We start from the raw sequence: 15,586 nt of genomic DNA on the forward strand, positions 1-15,586 counted from the left end.
GCCTCGCTTTCTACCTGTTTCTAAGCCTTGTACAAATAACAATGATATTTCGAGACAATGCACAGTTATTCTATATGTATACTGATATATTGCATTATATGCTGAATATTAAGTGAAAGGAAAGATAAATCTTCCTATAACATGACATCCAGACTATTTTATGAGAATGTAAAGGCGCTATATATTGTTATTATTTTTCAAAACAGTCTATGATGATGTGATTTATATGTTTATTGATTTTTCAAAACTAGAGACAAAAGGATAGGAAAGTTTAAAATATCTACCGGTAAAAAAAAAGGTAAAAAAACACAGTGAAAATTTTATTTTAGTCTGATAATGTTTTTATTATTAAGGTTTTACATGAAGGCAGAAGTAATATGTATACAAGTTCTTTAATAAATTGAAGGTGTAAGTATTTTTTACTTTACATAAAATAAATACATCATATTTGAATTTCTTTCCAAATTTTAGATTATCTCCCCTCATGCTGCTCCAACATTTATCTTTTTAGCTGTCAAGTTATTTCTTTTTACATGTTTTACAATCCCTGAAATTCTCCTTTTTTTTTGTGCTGTTTTTTTAGGTGAAAATGTGTCTAAATAGATATAAGAAGATGTGGTATGAGTGCCATGAAGTCAACACTCCATCCAAGTCACAATTTGAAACAGTAAAACATATTTATCAAATTATGTTGTTTGCATGCTACAGTCATGACATTGACAGTGAATGACAGTGATGTACTATTTTATTCTCAAGAAGTTAAAACTAAACTCTACTAAGCACAATAGTAAGTATCTCTTCTTCTTCTGTAAGTTTCTAGCGATCCTTCAATTATTGAAAATAATTCGCCGGCATTCGAGGGAGGCATGACCGTGACCTTTTTCAGGACGTCGGGATCAGGTGTTTTTAAGTTCGGGATTTGGGGATTGATCCTTACGGGTTCCGGGAATATATTTTTTGATTTCGGAATTTCGGGATATGAATTTCTTTAAATACTGCATCTCAGGATTTCGGGATATGAATTTCTTTAAATACTGCATCTCAGGATTTCATGATTTTAATTCCAGGATTTCTGGATCAGAACCCCTCGGATACTCCCTCAAATTAGCCTTAGATGGTTTTAGTCATTTATACAAGATTCATATCCTACCATTGGCATGTTAATAAGGCTCTCAAAAGAAAAAAAACACTGATGGATTGTCCTAGAAGCATATTTTATTAGACTAATAATGGTCTATATATAAGCAGCTACATTTATTTCATGTTTGAAGCGGTGCAAATTTTTTAATTTAATTTGACTTTTACCAAAAGATGCGTTGTAGCAAAGGAGAAGAATAATTGTGGTCTGAGGCCAGAAACAGGAAAATAATTAAATTTAACAGAAAGGAAACAAATATCGGACTTTGGAAAAAAAGGAAAGGGCTTTTGGTACCTTTTATGAAATTCCCCATACATAGTATCTTTTACAAAAAATCATCCAACAACACTTCACAAGCTGTATATGCCCGCGATTTCGCGGGTGTGTTCTAGTAATTTTGTAAAAGAAAACAAGTATGTATCATAAATGCCTAATTTCAAGTGGTACCAATTTAGGTCTGTCATCGTTTCAGTGACTGAGCTAGTGTTATGGAAGCGGTTGCATGAGAAGCGTGCTTCTGTTCTCAGAACTTTTTCGATTTGTGAAATTTGCTGTTTTTGATGTGGATCCCAAATTGTTGAGCAGTACTCTAATTTTGGTCGGACAAGAGCTTTATATGCATGAGCTATTTTGTAGAGTCAACTTTTTCTAGAGAGTGATTGTGTAATTTATAAGTGAAGTCTAAAGGTTTGCGTTTTTTAGTTACACTGAGAATGTTGCACTTATCAGGGTGAAAATGCATGAGCCAGTTCAGCTCCCATCTGCCTACAGCTTCTAAGTCAGACTGTAATTTATATGTGTCATCTGGTTTTTTAATTTCCCTATAAATAATACTATCCTCTGCAAACAATCTTAATGTACTATGTTCAATATATTCTGCCATAAAGAATTCTAAAGTTGTTCCCTAGTATTTAAAGGGATTGTAAGTAGGCAGAATTTTCAAAATAACACATGAATGAGATTAGCATAGTCCATGTTATTATAATTCTTAGAAAAATAAGAACAAATTTTGAAGACAGACATTTTTTCTGAGTTATCCCCCTTTCCTGAATGTTGGAATAAGAATATTTAATGATTTTCTAATTATATTGGTTATTGTTTTTAATTAACCTCACCTGTGTCAAAACTGTGCTCTAATGTAAATGTTCTCAATCCTTCAAACTCTTCATCAGTCTAAAAGAAATAAAATATTGATAAAAAAACGTCATATTTAACACATATATTTTGGCATGTTTGGAAACTATTTATATTTAATAGATGGATTTAGAAAAAGATCTTTCTATATTTTATCCATTTTTCTACAGTAAACATGGTAAATAATTATTAGATTGTTCAAAATGACCTTGTTTATTTAATGAAATGATTTTTAAGATTACTCAATATATTTTATATGTTTCAATATTATCCTACTTTGGACTAAATAAGTATCTAGATCAGATAATCAAGCATTATGCTGTGAGTATTTTTTGATTTTAAGTTTTTAACCCACATTGACGTAGGAAGGCCTCAAAGCAAATATAATCAAGCTAAGTTGTTTTCTACAGCTTTTGATAAGAGAAGGGTATATTTTCTCAGAGAGCACTCTTAGTGAGATAGGCTATATTTTAAGGTAGATTCATGGTATACCGTTATCTTGGATTGTACAATCACAGTAAAAAATCGGTCTAGTTATTTGCCCAAATCAGCAAATTTGGAAACAGATTTGCAATTTAATGGTTAGACTGTTTATTAATATATAGAAAACTTGTTAATTTATTATATTATTCAAAATATTTTAACAAATAAAAAAACTTTTTGGTTTTTAAAACCATTTTTTTCAAATGAGCCATTTAAAGGGAGATAACTCTTGAAGTACAAAATTTATACTTGACTAATAGGGAAATTTTTTATTTTTGCTTGTGGCAAGAAAACAAGTTCGGTGACACCATCTTTTCTTTTTATTTTCTTAAAACATATTATGAAACCTTTCTTCTCACAATTTATTTCAAAATTCTATCTCATAGAATTTTTTTATGCACTCTTATGTGCTTTTCATGAACAAACTAACCAAATTTAGGCAATTTTTAACGACTCATAGCTTGAAAAATAGTACGGTGACCCACACTTTTTATTATATTTTTAAAAAAAGCATAGTTAAATCTTCATTTTAGCAAAATATAAGAAAATTCTGTCTCAAAAAACATTTACTTATGATCTACCTTAAGGGCACCCTGTACGCAACATGCGCAAAGGACCACACTTTTAGGGCTCTCTTATTAAGATACATGTATAAGAAACTGTTACGGAAAGGGATTAAACTGAATATACATTTACCATTTTTTAATACTTATTGGTAAGAAATGAAGATATGTATATAACTATTAGGTTATTCATTTTGAAGACAGACAGTTATATTTTATATTGCCATAAAAGCGGAAGGTTTGGCTAGCCACAAAACCAGGTTCAACCCACCATTTTTTCTTAAAATGTCCTGTACCAAGTCAGGAATAATAATAAGGGCATTGTTCTATTATAGTTCGTTTCTGTGTGCGTTTCTGTTGTGTCATTGTTCTCCATTTATATTTGATGTTTCCCTCATTTTAAGTTTGTAACGCTGATTTATTTTCTTTTCAATCGATTTACGAATTTCAAACAGCCTTATACTACTGCTGCCTTTATTTAATAAAATTATCACTTTAAACTCAGCTTATAGAATCTTGATCATGTTCATATAAAAATTGTGCAACTGCCTCATTTCAATCAATTACTCTGGAGGACAGTTATTAAGTTTAATACTGGACTACTGAGTTTGGCTGTGCAAGGATGTGTTGTGAAAATGGACTTTGCATGACCATGAGCAAATGTAATGCACCACTGTTTAGATGCACTAAAGAAGTGATAAATAAAATTACCTTTCAGATTTCATAAGATAAATCCAATTAAAGCTACCTTGGCTCATAACTGTACAAATTAGTTTAAGGATATTCATAGATTTGTATAGCAATATTAACTATACATATATGGACCATAATTTGCTATTGGGCTCGTTTCCTATAACGATAGAAAAGTGATAAAAATGTGTATTACTGCAAGAAAAGTTGTAACTACATCTAAAGATGCCTTTATTTTTATCAAATTTTTATCAAATTTTTGAAATTCCAGTTATCATGGTTATATACAATTTATTCCAAATCATTGGCAATGTAAAATTCTTTAAATCCAGTAAAGAAAAAAACTTTTAACTTGTAATTAAAATCTTTAAAATAGGCACCATGTGATATTTGTGACCTGTACACCATCTACATGTACATGGTTTCCACATTTTAACCTACTTAAGTGGGCTAAAATCAATAAAGTACTTCCTTTCAAGTCATGCATGGTAAAAGTTAACTTCTCCTTTGACAAGTTTATTGCGTTTCTGAAAAGTGTTTGCAGAACATGAATAAAAAAAAAATAATTAAAAATTGTGACAAAGATACCAACTTTGTACATTCCAAGTGTAACGGTATATTAACATGTATTTTTTATTAAATTATCTTTATTCAACTAAAATATCCAGTAATATTTACTGCTGAAGCAAAATCAATCCAACGAGCATCGGCACAATGATAAGAGACGTAATGTCGATTGAATTTTCCAAGGACCCTTTACATCGTTATCCGGAAACGAAGTGTGTTATAACGTCTGTCAAATCTGAAATCGATTTTGTCAAGTCATTGGGCATTTATTTTCACACAAGATCGTATGTAACATTATGCACATAAAAAAAATAATAGACCCCCAGCGCAATCTTTTGAAAATTGTATTTTCCTTTTTTAAACAAGACGAAACAAGTCTACAGATTATGTTTGCTAACATCCCGTTGGAAACAAAAACAATGTTTAGACCTAGTATTTCATGTATTTCATATATCCGGCCGTAAGGGCGTGATCACATGTTAGTCACATGTTTCATGTATGACCGGAAATGATTAGAACTTAACGACAAAAACCATTTTAATAAAAAAAAAGGAAATAACTGGACTTCTGTTTCTTGTGAAATGTAACGCAAAACGATAACGTCATTTTCTAACTTAATTATTACGAAGAACAAAACTAGAATGTAAATCATCTCTGATTTACCTGTTTGAACATCTTGCGAGAGTTCATATTTGCATATATTGTTATAAAGAATTCTATTGCAACAAAGCAGATTACATCATCTAAAATTTATTTGGCTTTTTTAACTTTTTTGGATTCGAGCGTCACCGATGAGTCTTTTGTAGACGAAAAGCGCGTCTGGCGTATATATACAAAATTTAGTCCTGGTATCTATGAGTTTATTTAAGCAGTCAAAATGCGTTTACTGTATATTTCTATGTCATATTATACAGTCACCGACCCGATATCATTTTTTCTTATGAATATTTAGATAGAAGTTGTCGAAATGTTCAGGTCCGTCATATTTGTTTTTTGTAATAAGTTTTGTTGTGAATCATCAGTCCTGCTGACTCCTGCATCTCCATCAACCAATATAAAAGAGGCATATTTTTGTAGATTTTAAAATAAGCTTGGGATATAAAATCGGTATCCCTACAAATATATTGAGTGTCATCTCTCAAACTATGTCTGATCGATCACTATTGGAAGTCCTGTGTACTGTCTCCGTATTTCGTGGATTCACAATCCCGAACATGATACCTATTGCTCATCTTTTCTGAGCACATATATATATATATATATTTCGTCCTATTTTTCATCTTATTTTTAAGGATCTGGGTATGTATTTGTCTCTTTGTTTTTCGCATTTTGACTGACGCTACATTAGTCCCTTATTTCTGCGACAAAATTAATTTAAATAAAACTCAGATGAGTGAAACAAGGGATAGAAAGTGTTACTACCAAAGAGGGCGGGTAGTGTTATCCAACTCCGATATGTTTATTTATGTAGTTAAAAGTGGTGAAACCTCACTCCCCTGATACGTGAAAGAGGAACCGAAGATCTAGTGAAAGAAGGTAGATCAAGACACAAAAAAAATAAACAGCGAACTAGAACAGCACAGACTGACAGTGGACACACAAACGAGGAAATATATAGACAAATAAAATACCCAGACACGTAAAACGAAAGAGGGATGAGGGTAAGGACTGAGCAGTTGCAATAAGCATGTGTATTAACTCCAATATACTGAGAAAAATATCCCGCATGGAAAGAATAATTGGAATCAAAACGGACAACCACAAATATTATAGGGAAAGGAGTTGGTCTTTTTAGAGAAAATTTATCCATACACATAAGAAAAATGAATTGTCGGAATAATGGGCTGTCGGAGTAATGGGTTGTCGGAATAGTGGGCTGTCGGGGTAATGGGAAGTCGGAGTAATGGGCTGTCGGAATAGTGGGCTGTCGGGGTAATGGGCTGTCGGAGTAATGGGCTGTAGGAATAATGGTTGTCAGACTTATGGGATGTCACCGACGATAAAGGGCATTATTACCCTCATAAAAGGTTTGTCTACACTGACAAATGACTGAGGTAAAAAAAAATATATTCGGGTGTATTTACACTCTTCTTTTATTTTTGTCTCAGCTTTGTAATATACTCTCCAATAGGAGGCTATATAATAAACTATGTTTATTACTATTTTAACGAAATGTCCACATAAACCTTAAATTAAATGTGGGATGATTGATCATGATTTTCCAATAAAAAACTTAGATTGTACGACAAAATATCAATTGTGACAATACTAAATGCATGTCATTTGAGGATCATACTGTATCTACACCTGATACTTTTAATGCTTAGAATTACGCACTATGACACCAATAAATGTGCTCAGAAATAGAATAAGAGCCAGCAGGATATTTTCCATGGGCGCAGACATCTTTAATGAATTAGGGTCATGTAAGGTCAAATTTTGGTTTAACCAACAGCTACCACCGTTATAAATAATTAAACCAATCAAAATTTTGGTTGTATACACGTTTCGGAAATTGTTTGAAAATGGATGCTGGATGAACAATATGCTTAACCAAATAATGCTAATTTTATCGTAATTCCAGACTATTATATTTAATTTTAAGTTCTCTCCCACTGACTCAATCATGAATACTAATATTGATTATGACGAATATTTAGATGATGACATTATTTTCTATTCTATCTTGTATTCAAGTGTAACTGTTCTGTTTGCTATGGCAGTTCTGTCAAAATTTTTGACAAATGAATTTCGATTTGGATTTAGATCTGTGTTAAGTTTAGCTGTGCTGTTTTTAGGAGAACCCTTATGTCAGTTCTTCATTAAGGGACCTAGCGGTGTGTTTGCATTTGCAATGTGTTGTCTGGTTATCTACTCTATCTTGCCTGCCAGTCATCTTCCAGTAGGAAATAAAGCTGTACTCGTTACAGGTAGATACAATGTATTTTGTTAAAAAATAATGTAATTATAGATTATCATCACAGGTACTCGTCTCAGAAAAAAAAATCCTATATACCTTTATATAACACAAGGTACTGAACTCACGATTTAGGTAAAAGTCAGCCAGTTGCGAAATTCTGTTATATGCCAATTTCTCAGCTGTCAACCTGACTAAAACTTGTTATGTCTTAAATCTATATTGATTTATCTTCTCGATGGTGAATAACATGCCTACTGCTGTTGTCAGAATTATCCATAGCAATATAAATTCTACCTAAGTATTACAAGATTTACGACATTACAAAATATATACAAAAAACACTGAGGCATATATATCTTTATATCTTAATTAATATCTTAAAGAAACTATGCTAAAATAAATTTTCATTGTCAAAGCACATGAAAGAGAAGAATAAACATAGACAGCAAACACTATAGACAATAGAAGTCTAAATACGGTTCAAAAACCAAGAATGTTGCAATATCTCTGGAAGTAGCTGGGATGCTGTAATGTCTCCACTTATATACATTTGTATACACTTATATACATTTGTATATATGTAATTACGTTCAGTGATCTGGAAGGATTTTTTCACTATGGGCCCAGGGCCCCCCAAAAATTAATTCAATGGGCCATTTAAAAAAATTATGGGCCATGTTGTAATGGTTGTCCAATGACAAAATGAATGAGTGGGCCATTTGAATTGACTACTGTAAAAAAAAAAAAAAAAAAGTATCAGTATATTTGTGCAAAGAGGTGGTGGTACTTACCTTTATGATTTTAAATAATATCATGGATATTGTTCCTGTGATTTTGTAATTTCAATTTCAATGAAGATACCATAACTTCTTCCAAACCGGACAATATTTAAGACAACCTTTATTTACAATGTTTAAACTGGTACTGTTGCCTTGTTCATGTTCATGGTTTTATTAATTGGTACATTAAATTTGGGTGTTCGTCGATACCATACTTATTCCAGACGTTACATATCAGAGCACATTTCTAGCATTTCCTCTGCACTTCTTGTATTATTATTACTTCATCCCGATGACAAGAATAACAGTAGAGAGTATCAATAATTGATAGAACAACACAGCAATTCGCTGAAGTCATGTTTACAAAATGTCAAAACGAGCCAAAGACCAAAAAATGACAAGGACAGTTAAAGCCTTATATGGAGACTATCTTCATAAAAAGGCTTTTGGGTAAATAATAGCAAGCTAAACTAACTTAAAATATTATAATAAGAGATAAATCTCGTCTGTACTAGCAAAATTTCACAAATTTAAAGTTTTTAATAAAAAGTTATATCATGAATGACAATGAATGATGGTTAATTATGTTTTTTGGGTAATCAGTTAAACCGCATGGTTCTATAATTACCATAGGAAACCACCCGAGACGGTTCTATTACCATAGGAAACCACCCAAGACGGTTCTATTACCATAGGAAAACACCTGAGACGTCCCAAAAATATATAGGTGCTCCTATCATTGGAGGAACATTACACAGTTGTGTACACACACATGGCGGTACGGAACACGATTGGAAATCCATTTGACGATATACAAACATTTGGAAACAAAGTGAAAAATATCGTTCGCCATGTGGGCTCTTACATTTGTCACTCTATGCACCATTTATGGTCGATATGCGCTATAGGCGCAGGGCGCAAGTCCTTCCCGATCACTACGTTTAAACATTTAAATTGGTGAATTCATTTATTACTGTTAATAAAGAATTACAGATTCATGAAATTGTTATAAACAAGCCATTCACTCACAATTAAAATTCTTTTTGTTTGAATACCAATTTATATGGATTAAACACAATACATGCAATATAAACACACATGCAAGCCAATCATTACATTTTTTCACACACTTGTTTAATTTATTCTACATGTTCTATGCTTCAAATTGATACACAATGTATTTCCAATTAAAAAGTTGACAGAAAGCATTGAAGAATCATCTCCTGGTCTGGAGATGATTACATTTGAATTTAAATCTCCTAAAATATACATGATATATAAATAGAGATTGTTTTTTTGTATTCCAGGATGTGACAGTGGCTTTGGTAACAGTTTAGTAAAGAAACTAGACAGTATTGGCATGAGGGTGTTTGCCACATGCCTGAGTTTAAATAGTCCTGGTGCTGTGTCTTTACAGTTAGCTTGTTCAGGAAGGTACTTGTACCAAGTTAGAAAATACCACTGAAATTATTATTTAATTTTACAATTGTTCCTACATGTCTTGTGATTAAAATTCAGTACTTTTAATCATGTTTATTCATTATAATTGATGGACAGATACAAAAATGTAATCTGTCAGTCCTAACTGATGAGTGGTTGACGGTAGAATAGAAAGATATATGATACATGTACCATTAGGATAAGTGTATACCAAGAGTATAAACTTAATAAAATGACATGTTCATGATGTTGAGGATAGTTTCAATGGGAAATATAATACATTGACAAAAAAAAAAATTTTAATTGAGATAAAACTTATCACTGTATTTGGCAGTTGTGGTGACATCAATTCATATAACATGTATAATGTTTAACATGTTACCTGTAGATATGTAGATATTTATCTTGTTGCCTCTTTCTCCTGTGGGTAGAATTTTCATTGAAGGGTGAATGCATAAATCGATCCTTTTAAAAATACATGGAGCATTAAAATATTTGAGTTTCTTTTGCTCCATAAGTCGCAATGAAATATACAAACCTTATGATAAAGTACATGTACTCAAGACCTTAATCAGACTCGTACTTAGGACCTTCATGCCAAAGAGATCAACACAGATGGAAACTAGATAAATCCAAATCAATATCGAAGTTAAAAAGCATTCATGACCATGATGACATTGAACAGTGAAAAATCTAAAATTGTTTTGTCAACGTGGCAAAGGCTGTATACATGGTATATGTCAGTGGGTTGAAAAACTAAAGTGCTTCAAAAGATTTTGAAATTTTAATTATAATGCATTTAATATAAAACTTAATTGATGAAATTGACATAATTGATGAAAGATGCATTACAAAATATTTAGATAATATATCAATTTATTTTTTCTATTTCATAGAGTTCATTTATTACAACTAGATGTTACATCACAGAAGGACATTGAAACAACAGTAGAATATGTCAAACAGCATACAGGGGGAGAAGGTATAATACTGTAAATTTAGAACTTTAATTTAAAGATGGGGCCTCAGTGTCAGAGTGGTTTAAGTAGGCAAACTACTGTATCATTAGCCAGTCAACACTGAGGTTGGGAGTTAAAATACCACACAAGGAAGGTGCACTCGACTCCAATCTTAACTGACTAGGGTTGTCAGTTTTCCAACCTTGGGAGTTAAAATACCACACAGGACAGGTGCACTCGACTCCAATCTTAACTGACTAGGGTTGTCAGTTTTCCAACCAAAGCTTGGTGTTTCTTTCCAGGCACTCAGCTGGCTTCCTCCACCAGTAAAAACTGACTGCACTAGATAGCACAATAGTGTTTTAAGTGGTGTTAAACATCAATCAATCAATGATTAGAAGATGTGGTATGGTTGCTAATTTGACCTTTCAACCAAAAGACAAAATGACATAAAAGTTAACAACTGTTGGTCACTGTAGGGCATTCAACAATGAGCAGAACACATCTGGCAGTGAATAAATCAACAACAAATGGAAGTTTTTAACGACTTTGACTATATTTTCAATACATTCATTGCTGCTCTTATAGATTGCATAGTTTGTGTGCATTTATCTTAGAAACTACTAAATCATTCAGTAGTATCTCAACATATCTCTTTATTGTCACTCAATGAAAAAATCAGTTTTGGTCTGTTTTCTATCATCCAAAGGCACATCTGCATCTGTTTCATTCTCCATGCATTTATTTGCATTTCAGAATAACAAGAATCCTTGTTTGGGAGCTTTTGTGCATTAGATTTGAGTTATAGATTAGAAGTCCTTAATATTATACAAAAATGGGAGAAACTTAATTCATCATTATCAGTTATATCTTCAAGTCAAGTTTAGAAGTTTTTAAGAATATGACAGAAATAATCTTGTTTGTTCTCTGTAACATTGCATTCTTTTATAGTTTATAAAATTATCCAATATACATATATTGTGTATATCAGGTTATTATATTTTTTACTTATTTTACAGGTTTATGGGGACTGGTCAATAACGCTGGTGTATGGTACTATTCTGAATTAGAAACAACATCCGAAACCATATTCCGTAAAGTTTTAGAAATTAATTTGTTTGGTGCTATCAGACTCACAAAAGCCTTGCTGCCACTTATACGCAAATCAAAAGGACGAATTGTAAATGTTTCCAGCTTAATGGGTAATTTATTTGATGATATATACCATGTGCTCCTCTTGTAATTTTCACAATATACAAACAAACAATAACAGAAATATTTGGGGGACAGTGATGTGAATTTTTCATAAATGAACACACACTAAAAAGAAAAATGTATATTGAGATTTTCAATATCTAAGATTTTATTATGATCTCATTACCATCGGACTACTAACACAAAGGTTCCTGGTTCGATTCCCGTTTGGGATGAAAATTTCAGGAACTGAATTTTCGGCTCTCCCTTGACACCATTTGTGGGTATGGTCTCGAGGAAACGATGATAGTCCGTCGGAAGGGGATGATAAATGGCTGACCCGTGTTAAGAGAGAGCAATATCTCTTACGCGTTAAAGACACCCTTGTAGATTTCAAAAAAGAGCAGGCTAATGCCGCTACAAGGCAGCACTCGCACCCGCAAAGTGGAAAGGGATTAATATAAGTTGCAAAACTTGTTTCCCAATCCACTATAAATGAATATGTTTAAACTACCACCAACCTGGGGTGATCTCGGGTCAAGTATAAATGTGGTACAAATAATGGCCACAAGTAGAAAAAAGACAGCCAACCCAATGAGTAAAGAGAGAAAATGCAAAAGTATATATGTACAGAATCTGATAGAATGAGTAAAAAGTAAAAAAATAAAATATAAAAAGATTCAAACCTCAATCTTTGAGAAAGTTTTTTTTCACAAATTGAAATATTTTCTTTAAAATGAAATAGCAATAGAGCAAATAACATTTCAATTTTTCTTACCCTGTATAAAGTTTGCTGGACCTGGTTTGCCAAATAGTGCTTAGTAAGTAGTCCCCTACCAACGAAGTAGGGAGGACTTCAGTTTTGGACTCCGTCCGTCTGTCTGCCTGTCAGTCAGACAATTCAGTTTTTCACACTATTTTCGTCATGCATAGAGATATTGATTTGATATATGGTGCATTGTTAAATCATGACACATTACAGATGGAATTCGAATTTTTGTTCCAGTATAATAATTTTATGCAGAGTTATGGTCCTTGGACTTAGAAAATTAACTCAAATAATCACAATTTTTCTACATATTCTCTCATGCTTGAAGATATTGACTAGATATTTTTTATATAGTTTACACCATGACAAGTTATAGATCAAGTAAGCATTTTGTTCCAGTAGAATCAATTTTTAACCAGCAACTGACTATGTTTTGCCCAGCAATACTTGCAGAATGCTTGTTTTTTTCCTAAATATTTATACTGTTAATTTAATTTTACAGGAAGGTTAACGATGGAAGGCAATGGTGCTTATAGTATGTCCAAACATGCATTACTGGCTTTCTCAGACACACTTAGACAAGAAATGAAGAAGTGGGGAGTACATGTATCAATAATAGAACCGACAGGATTTTATACAGGTAGTTATTGATAAAGCACTAAAGGTTACTGTAGACAAACAAAATATTTTAAATTGCTTGAAATTATTTGTAATTGCAAGCTTAATATTTAATATCTTGAATTCAATACTGTAAATTATAAATAAATATAGATGTGCTATGAGTGCCAATGAGACAAATCTCCATCCAAGTCTCACTTTGTAAAAGTAAACTGCTAGCAATCAGGGTCCTGACTTCAGACATTTGCAAATAAAAGCAGCGAGTTTAAACATCTTAAAGGTACCAACCTTCACTCTTACCTGAAACACTAGTGTTAATCACATCATATAATTTTTTTAGAGAAATTCATGGGTATGTAAGCTTCAAATTTAAATGTTAAACAAAACACAAATTATCAGAGTCTTGAACTGACTTTGAGCTTTGATCATTATTAAAGACTATGCAGTGACCTTTAGTTGTTAATTTCTGTGTCATTTGGTCTTTTTTTGGATAGTTGTCTCATTGGCAATCACACAGTTTAATTTATCAATTATATGGATTAGAAACAAGGGGGAGTAATTCTGCTAAAATCTCACCTAAGGAAGAAAAACTTGAGATCAGTTGTAGCCCAAAAAATTTTTGAGTTGAAAGACTATCACTATTTGATGCAATTTCATATACTAACAAGTTACATTATATATGTTTTTTTCATAAACAGTCAATTATAGAAGATTTTTGCCTTTTTTAACTTTATTAATATTTTAAATAATGCTGTTTTCCAGAAAATATGAAAGAGCATGTGATAAACAGTAGAAAAGCAGAATTATGGGATACAATGGATGAAGAGACAAAAGTTACGTATGGACAGAAATATTTTGACAGTATATACGATAGCATCATTGAAGGTTCTAATCGCTACCCAGATGATCTGACCTGTGTAATTAGAGCCATGAGAAGCGGCTTGTTGTCCAAGCGGCCAAGAAATCGTTACCCTTGTGGAACAGGAGCCGACTTCATCATGATGCTTTATCCATTATTGCCAGTGTGGGTGGCAGATAAATTAATTTCACTTATTAGTATAATGCCAAAAGATGTAAGACCTGCTGGTCTGGATTAAATTATGTTATATTTTATTATTATTGTTATATTTCTGGTAAACTAAGGCTGTGGTAGATTTTGTCATCTCTGCCTGTACATTGTGGGCAGTCCATTTCAATCTCCTCAAATTTGAATTCACATTTTGTTTAAAGTTTCAAAAGATTAAGTTTATTTTTCTAATTTTTTATAAGCCGCTCAAAATTTTGACGGGACGTATTATGGTATACAAATGTCGGTGTCCGTCCGTCTGTCCTTCCGTCCGTCCGGCGTAAATATGTCGCACCGTAACTTGAGAACGACCTATCCATATTTCATGAAACTTGATATAGTTGTTTCTTATGATGGTCAAATGATCTGTATACTTTTTGGTGAAAATAAGATTTAAACTTTTTGAGTTACGGCACTTTGTAACTAAAACAGGGGTGTGGTTTTTTTCACATGTCGCACCGTATCTCAAAAACGTTTCTTGATTATTGCTTAAAACTTTACGCACTTCTTATTTATATTAATCTTAAATATCTGTATACTTTTTGGTGATGATTCAAAATTTCATTTTTGAGTATTTTGTAAAAAAGGGGGAGGTTTTTTTTACATGTTGCGCTGTATCTCAAAAACGATTTATGATTATTGCTTAAAACTTTACACACTTCTTTGTTATATTAATCTTAAGATCTGTATACTTTTTGGTGATGATTCAAAATTTCATTTTTGAGTTATTGAGTATTTTGTAAATAAGGGGGAGGTTTTTTTTTACATGTCGTGCGGTACAAATGTATCTCAAAAAAGATTTATGATTATTGCTTAAAACTTTACACACTTCTTTGTTATATTAATCTCAAGATCTGTATACTTTTTGGTGATGACTCAAAGTTTATATTTTTGTGTTATTGAGTATTTTGTAAAAAAGGGGAGGGTTTTTTTTACATGTCAAGTCGTATCTCAAAAACAATTTATGATTATTGCTTGAAACTGTACACACTTCTTTGTTATACTAATTTAAAGATCTGTATACTTTTTGGTTTGATTCAAAATTTTATTTTAGTGATATTTGTAAAAAAAAAACAGGGTGGGGGGTGGGGGTGGGGGGTTCACATGTCCCGCCGTGTCTCAAAAACAATAAATGGTTATTGCTTAAAACTTCTTTAGAAACTATTTATGATTATTGCATAAAACTTCAACACAAGACGTCGGGCGTTTCATGCGCTCATGGCACAGCTGTTTATTTAAGGTTTGATTCCTGTGATGATGAAAGAG

General features: G+C 32.2%; 2 protein-coding genes across 2 annotated transcripts in view; one reads left to right on the forward strand and one right to left on the reverse strand.

Annotated features, from left to right (window-relative positions):
- The window catches only part of LOC143083727 (ER membrane protein complex subunit 10-like), a 65,643-nt gene extending 58,633 nt beyond the window's left edge, over positions 1 to 7,010 (reverse strand). The window contains exons 1-2 of the mRNA XM_076260013.1: positions 6,913 to 7,010; positions 2,254 to 2,311 (exon numbers count right to left, since the gene is read on the reverse strand). Of these exons, the coding sequence (XP_076116128.1) occupies positions 2,254 to 2,311; positions 6,913 to 6,981 (127 nt within the window). The 5' untranslated portion in view covers positions 6,982 to 7,010. The remainder of the gene's footprint in view (positions 1 to 2,253; positions 2,312 to 6,912) is intronic.
- Positions 7,011 to 7,092: 82 nt separating this feature from the next.
- LOC143083728 (retinol dehydrogenase 7-like) lies at positions 7,093 to 15,104 on the forward strand. The gene is made up of 6 exons (XM_076260014.1): positions 7,093 to 7,505; positions 9,582 to 9,708; positions 10,611 to 10,696; positions 11,693 to 11,875; positions 13,139 to 13,276; positions 14,017 to 15,104. The coding sequence occupies exons 1-6, from the start codon at positions 7,202 to 7,204 to the stop codon at positions 14,349 to 14,351; spliced, it is 1,173 nt and encodes a 390-aa protein (XP_076116129.1). The 5' UTR covers positions 7,093 to 7,201; the 3' UTR covers positions 14,352 to 15,104.
- Positions 15,105 to 15,586: the final 482 nt, after the last annotated feature.

Source organism: Mytilus galloprovincialis, chromosome 7, assembly GCF_965363235.1.
Source record: "Mytilus galloprovincialis chromosome 7, xbMytGall1.hap1.1, whole genome shotgun sequence".
NCBI lineage: Eukaryota > Metazoa > Mollusca > Bivalvia > Mytilida > Mytilidae > Mytilus > Mytilus galloprovincialis.